Source organism: Gobio gobio (assembly GCF_949357685.1).
Source record: "Gobio gobio genome assembly, chromosome: 6".
In the NCBI taxonomy this organism is placed as follows: domain Eukaryota; kingdom Metazoa; phylum Chordata; class Actinopteri; order Cypriniformes; family Gobionidae; genus Gobio; species Gobio gobio.
In genome coordinates, this window is record NC_137102.1 from 26,005,922 (window position 1) to 26,023,074 (window position 17,153).

The following is a 17,153-nucleotide window of genomic DNA, read 5'->3' on the forward strand; positions in this document are numbered from 1 at the left end:
ATTTTTATTTTATTCTCTTATGAATATTTTAATTCCATTTCTGTGTAAAGCACTTTGAATTGCCACTGTGTATGAAATCTGCTATATAAATAAACTTGCCCGGCCTTGCCTATAAAAACGGGGGGTGTGACGTCATGATTGACAGCTGAGATTGACGGCTTCTCTGAGTGAAGTTGTCACTGAGGCACTAACAGACTTTTTTCGGGATTTTTGGGAGGAGATCGGAGCTTTAGCTTTAATTTCTACATTTCCATAACTGTTTATTTCACACCAACATAATGAATTGTTCTGCGGACGGGCTTTTGATATCGCGCCTCTACTTCCTGCTCTCTACCGCGCAGATTCCGGTCCCGAGATCACTACTGCGCAGACTCTGTCCCAAATCTGCGCAAGATGTCTGCGCCATATTCGGACCTCCGGAGGCTTCAGTTACTTCAGCGGAAGCCAATGAAGTCGCGTCGTCCATATTTTTTTAAGGTCTATGGTTAAACCACTGAACTGATACACAGAAGGTTGCTGGTTCGATCCCAGCAGTTGCCACCACCAGTGTGTCCTTGAGCAAGGCACTTTACTCCAGGTTGCTCCAGTCCAGGGGGATTCTCCCTGTAGGTGCACTGTAAGTCACTTTGGATAAAAGCGTCTGCCAAATGCATATATGTACATGTAAAAATTCCCCCAAGAAATGTTGTTCATTTGCAAAAGTTTCCCCAAGAAAAGTTTTGTGTTCCTCCGAGAAACTTTGCGATAAATTCTCAAAAGTTACGTAAACATTTTCCAAGAGAAAAAGCAAAAGCATAGGCAAACTATTTTTCGTCCCATCTCGTGTTCTTTTCTATCACTATGTCCCTTAAGGGGCTCCATAGGTTTGGAACAGATGCTAATACCCTTAAGGTATTTTTGTATGTAGATGCATATTTACATCTTAAAGGGTTAGTTCACCCAAAAATGAAAATTCTGTCATTAATTACTCACCCTTATGTCGTTCGAGACCCGTAAGACCTCCGTTCATATTCGGAACACAAATGAAGATATTTTTGTTGAAAGCTGATGGCTGAGAAAGGCTTCAGTTAGGCCTCCATTGGCATTCAGTACACTTATACTCCCAAGACCGATAAAAGGCACTTAAAATGTCATTACAAAGTCCATCTCACCACAGTGACTCTACAATAATCTTACGATGCGACGACAATAGTTTTTGAGCGCAAAAAAAAATCAAAATAACACCTTTATCCAGCTTGTTATTGCCTTCCGCGTGTGCCTCCACGACGCATGCGCGAGAATATGACGTAGCGCCGGGGCTCGGGATTCCATGAAATGCACACTCTAACCCCATTTTGAGAACTACGCCGAGACCTAAAGCACGATCAATGTAGAATCCAACAGCTGAGATACGCGCGTCTTCCTCTGATTGTAAACAAATCACTTCTGGGTCATCTGTCCGAACGCCGGATCTGCGTCATATTCTCGCGCATGCGTCGTGGAGGTACACACGGAAGGCAGTAACAAGTTTGAAAAAGGTGTTATTTTGATTTTTTTTGCGCACAAAAACTATTGTCGTCGCATCGTAAGATTATTGTAGAGTCACTGTGGTGAGATGGACTTTGTAACGATGTTTTGAGTGCCTTTTATCCGTCTTGGGAGTATAAGTGTACTGAATGCCAATGGAGGCCTTTCTCAGCCATCAGCTTTCAACAAAAATATCTTCATTTGTGTTCCGAATATGAACGGAGGTCTTACGGGTCTCGAACGACGTGAGGGTGAGTAATTAATGACAGAATTTTCATTTTTGGGTGAACTAACCCTTTAATGAACTGCTAATTAAAATGATTGAAAGAATAAAATGTTTATTTAGCCCATGTTGTCCTCTTTCCAGAATATATAAACCAGAATGACTCACTGATGTCCAACATGACCAACCCAATTTACCAACACCCAGGACCCCCCCGCACACTTCTGCACTCTTCATCAGCGCTGGACGAAACTGAGGAAAACTACCTCAACTGCTTCAAAAGCCCCGCTGTCGCCGCCCCACCCGAGTATCTGAACACATCCCACACGCAGCTCCTTTCCAGCCAGCCATTCTTCAACATGCAGGGCTTCAACCCCCAGAACAGCATGGACAACCCTGACTACCAGCAGGATTTCTGCCCCCTGGAGCTCAAAACACACACCAACGGCCACTTGCCGGCTGCAGAAAATGCAGAGTACATGGGGCTGGAAGTGCACTAGCACATTCTGGAGAAGAGCAACTGTTAAAATGAGCCACTTTTATCTAGGTAAAAGATGGAAGGACATCTATTTATAGTGGATACACAGACAAACATAAAGATAGTTGTTTTCCTACCGTCAAGGACAGAACAAGCTTTTCATAACCTGGGCTACCTTTCAAATATGCTTGTTTCGTTCTGAACTAGACTTGGTTGGATTGAACATTTGTGGCTCTCTGCAAATCTCACAAGAGACTATGAACGACAACAGGATATGAATCTATCGATGCCAGTAGAAACATGCTGGTGTGCTGAAATTGCATATCATGGAGCAAGTTTGTCGACACACATGTTAAGACTGCTTTTCAAGTAATCTGGTTTTAGTCAAGTCAATAACATTTTTAATGAGCAAACAAATTACTGTGCTCAATAGAGTCTATAATCATAAAACTTGGCAGTGGCCCCAGAAAGTATGTAGGACACTTAAGTCACATTTAAAAATGTCCGAATTTCATTGCATTAGATACAAAATACCAAATCAAGAAAACAAGAGCTGAACATGTTTCAAGAAGTTTGACCTCCAGAAAGTATCCAATACCTTTTCTTTTTTTTTTTTTTTTTTTGAATAACATACACACACTATTGTTCAAAAGTTTGGGGTCAGTACGTTTTTCTTTTTAAACTAATTATTTTCTCTGTTCAGCAAGGATGCATTTAAGTGATCAGACATTTACATTGTTACAAAACATTTGTTTCAAATGCTGTTCTTTTGAACTTTCTATACATCAGACTCCTGGAAAAATGCATCACTGTTTACATAAAAATATGAAGCAGCACAACTGTTTTCAACATTGGCTATAATAATAATAGTAAAAGAGAAACTTTGAGTTAAATTCTCAAAAAAAAATATTTATCCAAAATATGAAGCAGCACAACTGTTTTCAACATTGGCTAATAAATAAATGTTTCTTGAGCATCAAATCATCATATTAGAATGATTTCTGAAGGATCATGTCTGGAGTAATTATGCTGAAAATTCAGCTTTGATCACAGGAATGAACAACAGTCTAAAATATATTCAAATAGAAAACAATTATTTGAAATTATAATAATATTTCACAATACGGTATTTTGATCAAATAAATGCAGCCTTGATGAGCATAAGAGACTTCTTTCAAAAAACTGTCCCCAAACCTTCTTCATATTTTAAAAAAGCGAATAAACTGTATTGCAATGTGTATTTGCGATATATTCATTTAAATGTCCCTTGTTTTCATATGTTGCTGTATAGGCTGATGCAAAGACGTTGATAAATGTTTTAATAGTGACTCAAGTGTCCAGATACTTCCCGTTGGACACTGTATGTAAGCTGAACTCAGAGGCTGTTTAATGCCTCTCTGCTGTGAATGTACGTCAAAATTGAGTTAAATTCAAGATTTTTGCTGGAAATGTTGGCTCTGTGGACAGGGCAACGACGATGATCTGAGAATTAGCCTCGTCCGAAGGCCAACATATGACTGGTACATGTATAGAAGTGTAATATATGGCTGACATTTGCATTATTGTATCTAATAGAGTATTTTATCCATTGTCATAAAAAAAACACACATATGGGGTCACTCATATATTCCATTTCTGTTTGTTCGTCCATGTGTTTTCACTCTCCTTTACCTTGCTTGACTTTAGTAATATTACCTAATTGAATCACACATATCTCACAGTCAGAACATATCATGATCTTTATGATGTTGCACAAATAATGTGGCAAGTAATGTGGTTGGATATCTTAAAGTCACTGTCCTTAGCTTTGATCATTCTTTTGAAAACATTTGCTCTCAAAATATGGTGACAAAGTCCTTTCTCCTTTTTCCTCTTGACTTTTGTTATATAAGAAGTTAATTCAATAAAGACTTGTTTTTATAATTGGTGATATGTATATGTTGAATGCATGTGATACAATCAGGTGTGTTTTACTTGCAATCTAATCAGGGCTAATTTTACTAAAGCTTTTTTAATCATTAATTCAGGGGTGTGTTCCACTTTGTGACCCTGTCCCAAATGGCACCCTAAACCCTTGCGGTCTTCCTAGGTGACTACATATCAGGGACTACACTACTTATTGACCGAAAAGGGGGCGCTCGCAAGCACCCAACCAAAAATGACAATGGTCCTGTTCCATATGGCACACTATATATGCACTTTCGGTCTTGTGGACTTACAATGGCTGCCACGTACGTGTATCCGTTAAGTCCTTGAGATCGTGGTGTGTCCAATTTGTCATTTTAGGTTTCAAAAGGGTGCTCATGAGCACCACCTTTGCGGTTGATATATGCGCCCTTGATGCCAAGCCTGTACTAAAGTGAGCTCCGCAGAAGACTTCTTCCCGACAATCAAAACGGCGTTACGTCACGAAAGTGCAGACTCGTAGGAAGACTGCGAGTGTTTAGAGTGCCATTAGGGACAGGACCACAGCGTAGTGTATGATATATTCATAATGTTGAGAATTATTTGCATAAGTGTATAAAATATTAATCGCAAAGTCTTGTAGCTATCTTATGTTCACAGTCAAATACTATTGATATGTTTTTTGTGTGAGTGTGTGTGTAATTTAATTTTTCTCCAAAAGCTCATATAACTATGGGATTTTATATATTTTTTTTTAAAAATTAGGTAATCAGTTACATAAATTTTAGTTATGATGTTCCCGGTTTTACATAAGCAGAACTATCAAGTTTTGAATTTGAAGTACTCATGCATGTTAATTGCTCCTAACTTGAAGTACTGAGTTATCTAACATACATTTTGATAGCAGTTAACATAAAATATTTAGTTAATTAACTTTTTTTGGTTCTTGCGAATCATATTTATCAGAGTTATTTACTTCACTGTAAACCCTAAGTTGTCAGAGCTCAAAAAAGTTGAATGATAAATACAGTATATTAAGAAATATTTTGCTTACAAACTAATTCAGAAAATGCTCATTTTGCTAACATGTTATCAAGAGCATGGTATAGCACAGCAACTTAAAACAAATAACTTACCTGCTCTCAAATAAAACAGCATGCGCCACTCTGCACTATGTAACTTTTCCGTCCACTAGAGGTCACCTATTCAAAACAAAGGCGTAGATGACACCATGTTTGAGCGCAGAATCTTGGGACATGTGGTCTTCACCTCACAGCCGGTGGAAAAGAATCACGACAGGACTCGGGCAGAAATCATGTTCATGGATGCGATTATTAACGTTTCTGTAGTATGAAGCAGAGCAGGACCGAGTGTTGTGGGAGCTGAGCAAGGCCACTGGAGTGATTGTTGATAAGAAGAGTGGAACACACGCGAGCAGCGGGACTGTTATTATGGCATAGTCGCCAGCGGGACTTTTATTATGCCACAGTCACGGGCGCCACTTCCGCTTTTCCAGTCATGAGTATGAGGTAACGCAGCACTGTTTATCATATTAGATGCATCTGAGTGTGTTGAAAATTATGTTATGACGTTACTCTGTGCGTTCTATTGGCGGCTGCTATGACACTTGTTGCACACTGCAGTAAGAGTAAAGCGTTTCTGCAAAATAAAACCAAAATAAAACCACGACTTCCCCGGTTCTTGGTTAAAATATACATTTTTCACGATTTACAAATTGTTGGAAACATTTGGGATATTGTAAGTACTCAACTGAACAAAATATATAACACTGGCCGTGTTTTTTTGATATTTTACTGAATTTTTTTTACATAGTGCACCTTTAACAGAAACTCTTTTAAACTAGCATAACAAAACATTAATCATTACTAAATCTCCCTTACCATTAATCTTGCACACTATAACACTTAATTTTAGAATTTACTCTCCCTTCCGAGTGCCATGGGCAAAGCATTCTGAATATTATAAAATAAAAAATCCCAGCCCAGTTTCAGTTGTATCTCAACATTTGGCTAGTTAATGCACTATGAACTAACATTTATGATCAAGGTATAATTAATATATTAATATTTATTTATATTTTACAGTACATTTTCATGGTTCAGTAGCCTACTGTTTGGTGTGTGTGTGTGTGTGTGTGTGTGTGTGTGTGTGTGTGTGTGTGTGTGTGTGTGTGTGTGTGTGTGTGTGTGTGAGAGAGAGAGAGAGAGAGAGAGAGAGAGAGAGAGAGAGAGAATGTTTTTTTTTAATTAGAGCTGAAAATAGTATTGACAGATTACCATATTTTGCATAATGCATGTCTTAAATGTGCAAGACATTTCTAAAAATCCAAAACTTAAAATATATATATATATATATATATATATATATATATATATATATATATATATATATATATATATATATATATATATATATATATATATATATATATATATATATATATATATATATATATATATATATATATATATATATTTATTTGTTTTTTACACTTTGCGGATGGCATTGACACTCTGACATAGCTATCATATTTTTAATCAAAGAATTAAAGCAAATTAAATGTAAAAATATAATGCAATTTAATAGCAAACGTGCATTTATTTCCCATTTTATAATCAGTCTTCACTAAAATGTTCGAAAATAGAACCTCCTGACAGCTACACACTAATCTCAATATAAGTCAGCTAACAATAACCTTCAGTTATTTGTTGTAATCTTAAGGGTAGACCATACTCAAACTTCAAATGTGTTAAGTTTCAAAATATGTATTTACGTCGCCGGCTCATGAATATTAATATAGTCGGGCTCACGCGTTCAGTCGTAACATTTGCCTTTCAGCCAATCAACTTCACCGGCGTTACGTAACTAATGGCTATTCATTAGCCACGTTTGCGTCACATGAACACGCCCAGCTTTTGTACTATGAGCGAAATGTGCTACACACTCTCGACCGGTAGGTGGCAGCAACTCTAAATCCCTCGCACACCCAGACAGAGGAAGGCTGGACGGACGGCGTTTGACAACAGGAAATAAGAAAGCCTCAGCCCAACCGATGAGAGTTATTCTAGAGAAGAGCTCTGGAGTCAGCGGAGCCATGCCTCTACCGGGGGGAAAAAAGATTTTCTGTCTTTTATGGGTTATAATTTTATCATCACAGTGGGTAAGTGTGGCGATGCGCTGTTTGTTTATTTGTTATTGTGGCTGGAACTTGTTTGTGTATTTGTAACGTTAGCCTAGCACAAACTTCAACCTGCCTGACAGTTTCTAAGAGTTGTCAGATCACGTCTGGTCAAATCCTAGAAAGCAATGTTGTGTGTATTTGAAGTCAAAAGCCTTGGCTTTAGTAGTAGGGCATGTCTTTTTGTCGTTGTAAGAATGAAACGGGCTATTTTCTCCAATTAAACTCCAGTCTAAGCTTATGGACAGAGCTGAGGAAAGATGATTTGTCTAACTTACATCATCTGTCAGTCTTTGCAGATTTACACAAGAGCACATGATCTATGCAAGATCAGCGTTTATTAGATAAGAAACGCTGTTGTGGTGTTTTTAAAGGACGGGAAGAGAGCTGTTAAGCTAATTGATGAGTCAAATGTGCCTTTGCGTTACGACACACTAGATGGATGTGTCCCAAAACCTAGTGAGCCCCCTGTAGGCAGAATTGTTTTGGGATGCACATGCGCTTTTCGAGCCTTCGGATTTACTATAGATCCTGTGATAGCCGAAAATGCTGTCTAGGTGTGTAGCTCACTAGGTTTTGAGATACAACCACTCCTTCACGTTGACTAGAAATAGATGCAGAAACCTGTTTAAGTCCCAAGTTCAAGTGCTCTTGCTTTCATTTATCATTTCATGGTCATTTTCATTTTGAGTTCATTGGGATGTAGTTCAAAACAACTGTCTAATCTCATGTTGGTTCAAAGGTCACATTCTCTAGCATGTGCAGACTGTTTGACCCAAATTCATAAAATATGAAACTTTTAAATCAACTTTGTTAGATCTTTTGACTCATGCTAGTGACAGTGAGTCAGAATATAATTTCTCTTTTTTACTATAGTAACCTGAGACAAACATCACGAGTGTTTGGTAACCAAGTGATCCTAGTTGAGCTCATTTGTTTGGCTGTCCTATTTCCTACCAGGGGTGATTCTAGGATTTCAATATTCATGTGTTGTTTGTATACTAGGTTAGGAACACTAGAAGGTTCTACACTAACCCCTGAGTCTTGATTTTATTTCAAATCATTTTTACTAAACCGATCCTATTCATTAATATTCATTTAGAATATAGACAAATCTCATATTACTGTAATTGTCTAGATTGGAAAGTGGATATTAAACATATTGTATAGCAGCACATGAATCTATCAATTTGCCAGTTCTATAATTCAGTGACAAAAAAACCCAAACATAAATCCCTTTACTCTAAAGGCCTGTTCTCACCAAGGATGATAACCATAAAGATATTGTTCTAAAAATCATTCTCAATATCAAAGAATAGTCACACCACAGCTGTAAGGATAACGGCGCAAAGACACAATGTCATTGGAATCACTTTTTAGAACAATTTTATCCAGATGATGAACGATAAAAAGATTGACAGCCAACGAACTCGTTCACCCAAAAATTAAAATTAGACCATGATTTACTCCCCCTCAAGCCGTGTATATGACATTCTTCAGTTATATTGAAGTTATATGAAAAAAGTCCTGGCTCTTCCAAGCTTTATAATAGCAGTGAATTTTTGGGTTATTTTTGAAGTCCATAAAAGTGCTTCTTTTCATCATATAACTGCTCCACATGGCTCCGGGGGGTTAATAAAGGCCTTCTGAAGCGAAGTGGCGTGTTTTTGTACGAAAAATATCCATATTCAAAATGTTATAGAATAAAATAACTAGCTTCTGGCAGTCAGTGGTACGCAAATTGTCTTTACAGCAAAGAGTAACCCCTGATGCGATGTTTGGGCAACTCAAGCCCCTCTTCTCTTATATCAATATCCTCTGCCATTTCTCTTAAATTATTTAAAAACTTTGAATTCATGACCGGTGTTTTGTTTTGCTCTATCCTCTGCACTTCTTCGTTTGTCAATACGCATGCGTCAAGGGTTACTTTTTCACCGTAACATTTTACTCTTTCACCTGCGTACCGGTGACCGCCAGAAGTTAGTTATTTTAGTCTATAGTTTATAAAGTTTTAATATGGATATTTTTCTTACACAAATGTGCCACTTCGCTTTAGAAGGCCTTTATTAACCCCCCGGGGGCTGTGTGGAGCAGTTATATGAGGGATAGAGGCACTTTTATGGACTTATGGCACTGCTGCCATTATAAAGCTTGGAAGAGCCAGGACATTTTTTATATAATCTGTGATATACACCTAGGATGACTTGAGGGTGAGTAAATCATGGACCAATTTAATAATTTTTTATTAAATTACATCACGTCTGTATAGGAGCTGTCCGGCTAGTAGTAGTATCGCATCATGTGAGGATAATGCAGGTGGTGGATCATTTATAGCCTTTTATCACAGCAGCTGGAAGATTTAAATGTAAAATTTTGATGGTGGATTGTAATCCAGAAAGGTCCAAACGGCAATCATCAGTGACAACTGGAGATTCACCCGTAGTCAAAAGCAAAAGATTAGACTGTACAGCAATTAAAATATACAGGTAATGCTAATACACACTAAATCCACTGTATTTATGACCAAGAACTGCATCGATGCAGATATAACAGTCTATCAATAAATGCACACGCATAATACTCTGCTTCTGATGCTGTGGATTGAAGAACACTGAACACTGAAAAACACTAAATAAAGAAGTTTTCATATGAGTTTTAATGGGGATGAGGCAATCGCAAATTGTACAAATTACAGAGATGGTTAAAAAAAATGTAGGCGTGGGGCTAGGTGGAAATTTAGGGGCTGAATCCACCCTTAAAAAGGTCCTAGTGATGCCCCTGTTTCCTACTGTATAAAATAGCAAATAATAACATCCACTTTCTAGTTGTTTCTCGGTTTCTGAAGCTTTACAGTTTGTGAAACTGCTTCATTATGACACTTTCACTTCTTATCTAAAAATACCCTTGGTCTGTCAAAATAAGTACTGAAAGACCTGCGCTAAATTAAGCACTGGACCAGGGGGAAAAAAAACAAACTACACTTAAACCTTGGACAGGAGACATGTTTACTGTACACAACACTGAGAATTCAAAGTCAAGTTAGGCTATCAAGGAATTGTTTTGTATTTGTTTTGTCTGTTCAACATGTACTTTTCTTACAAAATGTCAAATGCAAGGTGTCATATTTATTATCTAGTTTGTATCAATGAAAGATTGGAGACTAGTACAGCATAGTTTCTATAACTGATTTTCAGTGTTGTAGTCGATACTAGCTCATTCAAGTCTTGAGTCAATGCTGAGACCAGAAAAGGGTCGAGTCTGAGTCAAATACCGTACATGTATTCACATCATAATAAAGCTAAGCATTTGTTGACTTGATGCTGCATTAGCAGAGAACAGCAGTATTTTTGGCATTGAGGCTGAGCGGACACTAGCATTACTAGTGCCTTAAGCGGTTACAACACACGTAAGCCCAAGTGTTTAATGTCACAATATTTGCATTAGTTTATATTCAGCTGGTCCCTTTTTCTTTCATTATGCAATGAAGTTGCATATTAAAGCTAGTGACATGAGAATTGATGCTCATGCAGCCGACAGAAATATAAACAAATCAGAAACGCATCTGATTTCAGTTTTTTTTTTATTGTCACTATAATACATATTTTGTTATTCTGATTAGATAATCAATTTTTCTAAAATAGAAGCAAATAAACTGGGAGTATAGATGTCTAATTTTAATGCTATGGTCTTTGTGTAGATATAAAGATGGCAGTTTTTAAGCATGACTGTTCTGATTATGTAATGGTAAAGTCCATTTGTAACATTAACTAAGGTTAATAAAAAAGTATTGTTCATTGTTAATATCAACATTTATATTAATACATTTTTTACATTTTAAAGTATCTCCTAACATTAGTTCATGCACTATGGACTAACACGAATGATCAAGGTATAATACATATGTTAATATTTATTTATATTTAAAAAGGACAGTACATTCTCATGGTTCAGTACAGTCTGGTGCTGTGTCATACAATACTACAATCATATTATTTCATATATAATGGAAATGTAGATTTTTATTATACTCTTTAAAAATTAAAGCTGAAAATAATTTTGACACATAACCATATTTTGCATAACGCATGTCTTAAATGTGGTAGACATTTCTAAAAAAAAATCCTTAACAATGAAAAAAATATATTCTTAATTATTTATTTTCTTTTACAATTTCTGGATGGAATTGACATATGCTAACATATATTTTTAATCCAAATTTCAATAAAATTAAATGTAAAAAAATATAATGCAATTTAATAGTTTTTCACATTATATAAACAGTATTCACAAAAATATTTCACGGAAATAGAAACTATTGTTACCTGACAAAAGCACATAGATTTCAGAGCACCTCAAAATCTGCCAAATTTTTTCTTCAATACCACGACCACTAATTTCAAAAAGGCTAATTATCATGTGACTTAGATATATATATATATATGTCCATTACCACTTGTTAGACAAGTATGGGTTTATGCACTCTACTAAATCTAGTTTATTAGTGACCTGGAGGTGTTAGGATTTGTGAACAATAGCATGCATACGTTTGTCTGTTCATTGGCGCTTTTTTTTTATCTTAGTCGTATGATTAAGAACAGTGAGGGAAGATTCAGTTCAGTCTGTTATGTTTCCTCATTGCTGTCCTGATAATTTGATCAGCAGAGACATTTGCATAAACTTAGCTATGTTAAGACTGTCTTAAGAATTAGTTCGACCAACTAGCAGTTAGACAAGAGGTAATCAGTCTTACTTTTCTGGTTCAGATTTGAATGATCTTTCTTCTTATGTAATTGGCTTTAAAGAGTTAGGACCAGTTTCAAAGAAAGAAAAAAAAAAACATGACTAGGCCTAAATTTTAAGACTAGTCTATAGGGGTGGTTAATCTGTCTGATTTCCCGATTCGATTCGATTACGATTATTGAAGTCCCGATTAGATTACAGTCGATTTTCGATTATTAACGATTCTCGATTAGCGATTATTGATTTTCCATTTCACAACAGTAAACGAAAATACACTACAAAGTGATTGCAGTATAAAAAAAAAAAGTCCGCTACTGAATTACTTAACTCTTTTCGTGTAGTTACACAGAAATGAATACATCACATTGTGTTGTGACTCATCAAGTTGAACTAAACAATAACAAATAAATGAAAGGCTCATTTCCTTTAGGAAGTAGATCAGAACCAACATACTGTAGAAATTGGACAATTTTCTTCTAGAAAGACAACGTGTTCAGGTGGAGGAAGACTGCAGGTTGCAGTCGAAACATGTCAAGGTAAAGAAGAAGTTTTTTCTCCACCTAAACACCTTGTCTTTCTAGAAGAAAATTGTCCAATTTAATCATTAAGAAGACAATGAACATTTTTGAACAACTTACTGTAGCTTCAGCTTATATACTGTACGGTAGAACACAGTGACAAAATTTCAAGAGTGTGCGTGATGGATGCGGTGCGCGCGTGGACCGCTCGAGCTCCTCTCGTTCGTTTCCTGACGTGAGAAAGACAAAAGGGGAAAAAACGACAGAAGAAAAACGGGTTTTTGTCGGACGAGTGTCGAGGCCCGTTCGGTTCCGTGAGCGGGAGCCGCGGGTTGGTGCGGCGGAGCGGCGTAGTGCGGGACTCGAGCCCGGGGAGATCAGACGGGCCTGTCCGGTAAACACATCCCGTTATCAAACATCTGTGCTGCTTTAGTGTGGAGTTGTGTGTGTTTCCAGCATCAGTCCGTGTGTGTGTGTGTGTGTGTGTGTGTGTGTGTGTGTGTGTGTGTGTGTGTGTGTGTGTGTGTGTGTGTGTGTGTGTGTGTGTGTGTGTGTGTGTGTGTGTGTGTGTGTGTGTGTGTGTGTGTGTGTGTGTGTGTGTGTGTGTGTGTGTGTGTGTGTGTGTGTGTGTGTGTGTGTGTGTGTGTGTGTGTGTGTGTGTGTGTGTGTGTGTGTGTGTGTGTGTGTGTGTGTGTGTGTGTGTGTGTGTGTGTGTGTGTGTGTGTGTGTGTGTGTGTGTGTGTGTGTGTGTGTGTGTGTGTGTGTGTGTGTGTGTGTGTGTGTGTGTGTGTGTGTGTGTGTGTGTGTGTGTGTGTGTGTGTGTGTGTGTGTGTGTGTGTGTGTGTGTGTGTGTGTGTGTGTGTGTGTGTGTGTGTGTGTGTGTGTGTGTGATCCGCTCATCGCGTCCTCAGGATCGCCTTTATTCCCGCGAATGTGCGCGTCGATGTGTGTCGCGCTCGCTCATCTGACGCGCTCATAAATCTGCGGATTGAAGGCGTTTATTCGGTGTTTGTGCGCGAATCTGAGCCGTGCTAACGCGTTAATGCTAATGTGCCTGAGCTCCAGAGGAGGCGAGGCTGGAGGATTTCTAGAGTCTTCCCTCAGAATCATCTCAGCATTAACGACAGATTTACATTCATCTAATGAACACACACACACACACACACACGCGGTGGTAGTGTCAGGTTTAGATAAATAAAAAAAATCGATTTTTGAAAATTTAATTATCGATTCATACTCGTCCATAACATACTCGCGATTAATCGATAATCTATTTTTTTCACCACCCCTACTAGTCTATACAGTTAATGCCACAGTCACAGATTACTAGAGGGAAAATCAAATGAGAGGTGTTGCAGGTTTTTTGGAAATCTTTGTTTTGTAGGGGATTTCACATGTGAATGTATTATCAGGGTATTTGTTTCTAAATTAGGTCCAGCCTACTCATAGTTTCATGTCGCTAAGTGAGTCATAACGTTGTCCTTGTATCGTCCAACTCAACAGACCAAATTGGAAAAAGAAATTATGAAAATGATGACTCTACTGTCCCAAAGTTTCCTGCGTAAGTGATTGTCCAGCCCTCAGTCACATGCACAGTCAAGTCATGCTCTTTTGTTTCCAGATGAGGGAAGACCGTTCAGCACAACAAAAGCTTGTCAGTTCCTCAGTCTAAATGCTGAGTCCGACCCTTGACCTTTGTAACACTTTGTACCATTTGCCATTTAAAATCTGGGTTGTTGTTGTTGCTCTTAAAAACCGTGTCATAGTACAGTATGTCAGTTTGATTACATCAATTGTAAGTTCAGACTGGGTGGAGACGTGGTTCTACTGAATGCAACACATGTGCCTGTGAATTCTAGTCACATGACTGCAAAACTGACGAAATAGCTGAGGTATGCACACCTCTGGTTTCAGTGAGGCGCATTCATAAGTGATGTGGTAATGGTCTTGGCGAGTTTGTTTGAGGGATTTGTTTCTGCACAAAACAAAGTGAAACCTCTAGAGGAGTAACACCAAAGCTGTTGTCTTGAAAGTAACCCCATAAATAAAACTGAAAAGGGGAAGGAACCTGATTTTGAGGAATTTCATTTTAAACATCAGTGGTTACATACGTATCATGACGAACAGATGTTCAGAGCAGGGATGATGATCTGAAAGATTAATAAATACTCGGTGTTTATGATGGTGTTTAGAAAGTGTTATTCCTAAACTATTGTTCCCAATGTTTTCTCACGTGTGTCTGCACAGGTGCATGGGCAGCACTGTATCTGGTATGGTGAATGTGGGAACTCCACTATACAGGAAGAGAAGAAGTTAAACTGCAATTACACAGGTCCCCCTAAACCTTTACCTGATGAAGGACTGGAACTGCTACAGGTAAGAGAACGTTCACCTGTACAGCTGTTAGTCTGCTCTTCATGGCATTTAGCAGGAATAATTCACCTAAAAAAAAAAAAAAATCTGTCATCATTTACCCTGATTAGAAACATGCTAGCAACATGTTAGAACGTATTAGCAACATGCTGAAACTTAAGACTTCAAAATAAATACTACATGCATACTGGTTTGCTGGGCTTCAGTGCGAATGTAAATTAGACCAAAATTTAACAAGTTGTACCAAAAGAAAAACTTTTAAAATATTATTTTCATAGGCCCATATGATTTTTTTTTTCAATGCCATCTAATTATGTTTCCAAGTTATATTTATATAAATAATTATACACACACACCGATCAGGGATAACATTATGACCACTGACAGGTAAAGTGAAAAACACTGATTATCTCTTCATCACGGCACCTGTTAGTGGGTGGGATATATTAGGTAGCAAGTGGACATTTTGTCCTCAAAGTTGATGTGTTAGAAGTAGCAAAAATGTGCAAGCGTAAGGATTTGAGCGAGTTTGACAAGGACAAAATTGTCATGGCTAGAGGACTGGGTCAGAACATCTACAAAACTGCAGCTCTTGTCGGGTGTTCCCGGTCTGAAGTGGTCAGTATCTATCAAAAGTGGTCCAAGGAAGGAACAGTGGTGAACCAGAGACAGGGTCTTGGGCAGCCAAGGCTCATTGATGCACATGGGATGTAGGGCTGGGCGATATGGCGCCAAAAAATGATCACAATATAATTTTCCATATCAGTCGATATCGATAATTATCACAATAAATGTCAAATCTTTATTTCTTTAAAGTTTAAAAGCATATTTTTGCTCCTGAGTGAAAGATGTAGAAAACAGACAGTTTTAAATTATCCTTTATTGTCAAAACATGGCAAACACTTCCCAAACAGGTGAACAATTTATCAAAACTGAGTTAGATTTATTTAATAAAATCAGTATTAATATTGTAGAATATTAGAATATAAATAGAATATATAAAATAAATATCTATAGTAAAATCTAGAACTGTAATGATAACATTTGGCTCTGCTGACTGCAAATGCAAAGTTAAAGTGCTTTAAAGGTCCCATGGCATGACATTTTCATTTTATGAGGTTTTTCAACATTAATATGAGTTCCCCTTGCCTGAATATTGTCCCCAAGTGGCTAGAAATTTTGATCTTGAGTTCTGGGTGTCTTTCTCTGCCTTTGAGAAAATGACAGGCCAGACGAGCCAATCTTGAAGTCTCCTGTTATGAAGTCATAACAGGAACGGTTACCTCCCTTTCCTCCGCCCAGAGAATTTGGCACGCCCATGCGAGCGCCATATTTGTTTGTCCTCGAGAGATCATGGCTTGCGAACGAGTGAATGCTGGCAGTTTCTCAGTGTTTGGATGTATAAATGAAAACCTAAGTCTTTTTTCAGTTACTTCTGATCTGTGATCAGTGATTTCTGATGTGTAGTTCACATAGAACTTTATTATTCATGCACACGCTGCGGCTTCTCTCTCCCCCGAGAGAACGGTGTTTCTGTGTTTTCTATCTTGGGAGTCAGTGTTTTTGTACGTCCTCATCGCGTCTATCTGTTCTAAAATGTGCATATAGTTGTGAGTTTCTGCTCAACATCGGCAGACTCACACCTCTTTAGAGATAAACCTCACACACGCCGAGGCTCTGGCTGCACTGGCCGGTCGGCCTTCAACATCACCGACCCCCAGTACTGCGTCTGGCCCACAGCGGAGGCACCATACGCGGCGCCAGATTAAGCAGATGGGGGGTAAGCATGAGCGTATCCGGGCTAGCCAGCTTTCCCCCACAATAAACTGGATTACATTCGATTACTGCTGTTGTGTCTTTGTTTGCACTGTGTACTCAATGCGCGTCACTGACGCTTTTCATATGATAGGAAAATATCTAAAAATGCTATAATCAACACTAGGGATGCCACAATTCTCAATATAATATTGAACCGTTCGGTACGGCATTCACGGTTCAATACGCGCTTGTGAATTGCGGTTTTTCCGGTTTCGCATTTAATTAATTATTTTTCTACAAATTCTATAATTTGCCTCCATCCTAATACTGAACAACGCGACATGCATTCATATTAGGGCTGCAACGACGTGCGTGAAATGCGTCGACGCATCGGCGGCACATTATTTACGTTCTAGAATGGAACAGAAGATCTAGAATAATGGCAGCTTCTGC

The 17,153-nt window shown here is 38.0% G+C and overlaps 2 protein-coding genes across 3 annotated transcripts in view; both read left to right on the top strand.

The window, feature by feature from the left end:
- LOC307128367 (epidermal growth factor receptor-like) overlaps positions 1-4,743 on the top strand; it is a 109,543-nt gene extending 104,800 nt beyond the window's left edge. Inside the window, exon 28 of one of the 2 annotated variants that reach the window (XM_079820176.1) lies at positions 1,874-4,743. In XM_079820176.1, the coding sequence (XP_079676302.1) occupies positions 1,874-2,229 (356 nt within the window). In that variant the 3' untranslated portion in view covers positions 2,230-4,743. The remainder of the gene's footprint in view (positions 1-1,873) is intronic. The other variant, XM_079820177.1, reaches the window with a different exon arrangement.
- Positions 4,744-7,142: 2,399 nt separating this feature from the next.
- Positions 7,143-17,153, top strand: part of npc1 (Niemann-Pick disease, type C1) — a 55,208-nt gene continuing 45,197 nt past the window's right edge. Inside the window, exons 1-2 of the mRNA XM_079820175.1 lie at positions 7,143-7,293; positions 14,817-14,945. Coding sequence (XP_079676301.1) covers positions 7,186-7,293; positions 14,817-14,945 — 237 coding nt within the window. The 5' untranslated portion in view covers positions 7,143-7,185. The remainder of the gene's footprint in view (positions 7,294-14,816; positions 14,946-17,153) is intronic.